This window comes from Bidens hawaiensis, unplaced genomic scaffold (genome assembly GCF_021521415.1).
Source record: "Bidens hawaiensis isolate Kalapana, Puna unplaced genomic scaffold, B.hawaiensis_p1.1 tig00008841_1, whole genome shotgun sequence".
Taxonomy (NCBI): Eukaryota; Viridiplantae; Streptophyta; class Magnoliopsida; order Asterales; family Asteraceae; genus Bidens; species Bidens hawaiensis.
The window spans coordinates 961,618-964,792 of record NW_027491637.1 but is presented as its reverse complement, the minus strand read 5'-3'; the positions used below and the strand labels follow the sequence as shown (position 1 = coordinate 964,792).

At 44.3% G+C, this 3,175-nt stretch overlaps 1 protein-coding gene across 1 annotated transcript; it reads left to right on the top strand.

Annotated features, from left to right (window-relative positions):
- The first annotated feature begins 415 nt into the window (after nucleotides 1–415).
- Nucleotides 416–1,291, top strand: LOC143530129 (uncharacterized). Its single transcript, XM_077025754.1, has one exon. It carries the CDS (start codon nucleotides 416–418, stop codon nucleotides 1,289–1,291), a length of 876 nt encoding a protein of 291 aa, XP_076881869.1.
- The last annotated feature ends 1,884 nt before the right edge of the window (nucleotides 1,292–3,175 follow it).

Below are 3,175 nucleotides of genomic sequence, written 5' to 3'. Positions count from 1 at the left end.
CTTACGAATAATTTCCTCAGAGATCTCTTTCTCCTCCTCCAACGGTGAGAGGAAGTCAAATTCGTTATAGCCAACAAACTGATCAAGAATTTACTGAGCCACGAAGGCTACGTCCTCGTCCTCGCATAGACATGCGGATGCCTTCTTATTTGGACGAATATGACAGTTATAACTCAACTTATCACCTGGAAGACAGCTTCTATACGGGCAATAGCAGGATGAGTTCAAGAGCAAGAAGTAGTCGTCCGCGTGATGTCGTCCGCCATACCGAGTACCACAGCGATGCTGAGGAAGATTTCACCAAGCCATACCGTCCGGCAGCCTTTGCCGAGAAGTCAAAATTTATAGCTAGCATTGCGACAGCACCCTTTCCTGTCAATTCTAAAATACCTACAACGGTGGTAGATACAATGGCATGACTGATCCAAGTGATCATTTGCAAAACTTCGTGGCGGTAGGTGGTGTGAGCGGATGGACGCTCCCCTATTGGTGTCATATGTTCGCATTAACACTAACAGGGGCAGCGAGAGAATGGTTCGAAAAACTCCCTGATGGTCAAATTTCTAGTTGGGATGATCTGGTGAAGAAATTTTCACAACAGTTCAGCCAACAGAAGAAACACACGCGTGACCAATCAGAAATTCTGGATGTTGTCCGCCGAGATAATGAATCCATTGAAGATTTTATTACCAGGTTTAATGACGAAATTCTGAACATCGGTGGAATAAGTAAGTACATGCTTCGCGGTGCCTTCCGCAATGTCAAGTGTGACGAATTGATTCGTACACTCACTGGCCGTGATGGAATGCCAAAAGAGTGGGATGATCTTATGACCGCAGAAAATTTATTTTCTAATACTGAAAAAACATTAGGGAACAACAGTTCGAAACAAAAATTCAAAATTGAGTTTCAAACTCCACGACCCAATAAACAAGCAAAGGGGCCAATTTGGTCAAGACTTCAGCCGAATACAAAGGCATCAAAACCATTTGATGCAAGATCCCTCATTGGCAATAAGAACAAAACAGGACCCTCGAGTCGAGGTCCTCCCAGGTGGACTCCTCTTTCAAAAACTCCTGCGGAAATCCTCACCACTGAAAACGTGAATTTCCGGAAGCCCCAACCACTCACGAGGAGGTCATTCCTCGATAACAAAAAACATTGTTCGTTCCATAATGACATTGGCCATAATACGAACGAATGTAATGCTTTAAAAAGCGAAATTGAAGCGGATGTGAAGCTCCTATGCGAGACAACTAGGGCCCATCTAAAAAACAAGTCAAGGACTTGAACGTCCATATGATCCAAGGCGGACGAAAGACGGGAGTAAAGAGAGGAGAATGTGATGAGGAAGAATGGAAAAATGAACCAGTGATTTTTCCGCGAGTCAATGGTGGTCTCAGTAACAAAAACCCCTTAATTATCACTGCTGTTTTTGGTCACTCTCGCTCCCAGTATGTTTTCTTTGACACTGGAAGTACATCGGACATCGTGTACGAACAGTGCTTTGAGCAATTGGATGATGAAGATAAAGAAAGGTTGAAACCTATTCATGCTCCAGTATCAGGATTCGGATGAGAAATAATGCATCCGTGAGGGGTGATTTCCTTCCCGGTTACTTTGAGCGATGGAGTTCGATCAAGGACTGAGGAGGTTGAATTTTTAGTTCTGTCGGCAACATCGAAACATGATATCATCCTTGGGTGAGAAGCCATTGGTGACTTCAATGCTCATCCGTCAACTTCTCACGGCGCGGTGGGAGTTCCAACACCCACCGGCGTGGCAATAATTCATGTCAATCGACATTGCTTTGCAACTGAGAGTTCAAAATCCAACAAGATTCCAAAACAGGCTCAACGAACTGAGCCTGAAAAGTGGGTTTTGAACAAAAAGTTTCCTGATCAAACCGTAACAATTGGACCCGCTATCTCTGAGATAGTAAGAACTTTTCTGAAGCAGCTATTGTCAAAATATATTGATGTCTTCGCATGGCAGCCCGCGGACATGTCTGGTGTCCCGCGGAGCATTGCGGAACACAAACTGAGGGTAAATCCTATGTTTACACCGATCATTCAAAAACAGCGTGAGATGGGTCCGGAACAAACAAAAGCAATGAATGAGCAAGTTCAGGACCTCTTACAGGCTGGAATTATCCGGCCAATTCAATATCAAACCTAGGTCGCCAATCCGGCTATAGTTCCCAAAAGCAATGGGACGCGGCGGATGTGCATAGATTTCAAGGATCTCAACAAGGCGTGTCCCAAGGATTGTTATCATTTGCCCGAAATAGATCTCAAAGTTGATGTTGTGGCACCGTTCAAGTTCAAATGTTTTCTCGATGCTTACAAAGGCTATCATCAGATCCGCATGGTTGCGGGGGATGAAGACAAAACAACATTTTGCACCGATCAAGGCACTTTTTGCTACAAAATGATGCCTTTCGGATTGAAGAATGCGGGTGCCACATACCAACGGTTGATGGACATAGCGTTTAAAGTACAAATTGGTCGAAATATGGAAGTGTATATGGACGATATTGTGATCAAAAGTGTTGAGAAAGACCAGATGTTGAGAGATATCGAAGAGACGCTCGAAACCTTGAGAAGCATCAACATGAAGCTGAATCCAGCTAAATGTTCGTTCGGGATGGAGGAAGGAAAATTCCTCGGAGTAATTGTCACGGGTGTGGGCTTCAAAGCTAATCCGGATAAAGTCCAAGCTGTAGCCCGCATGCCTTCTCCTTCCTCCCTCAAGAAAGTTCATACACTCAACGGTCGGTTGGTTGCTTTAAATCGTTTCTTGGCGAATCATGCAGCCAAGTCTTATCCTTTTGTAACAACACTGAGAAACTGCCTTAAGAAAGCACAATTCAGATGGACCGCGGAAGCGGAACAAGCTTTCTTAGAGGTCAAAAAATGTCTGATGGAACTACCTACGTTGACAGCACCTTATGCGGGAGAACCTTTAACGATGTACTTGTCAGCATCAGACATTGCTATCGGGGTTGTCCTTCTGACTGATAGAAAAAATGTTCAAACACTGATCTATTATGTCAATAGAACACTGTCAGACCCGGAGACGAGATATTCCATGTTGGAAAAACGTGTCCTAGCGTTGGTCTATGTAGCACGACGCCTCTGCAGGTACTTTCAAGGGCATCCCATCAACGTTTTAA

Coding starts and splice junctions, on each gene's coding strand:
- LOC143530129 (XM_077025754.1), top strand. CDS start 416: ATGACTGATCCAAGTGATCATTTGCAAAACTTCGTGGCGGTAGGTGGT.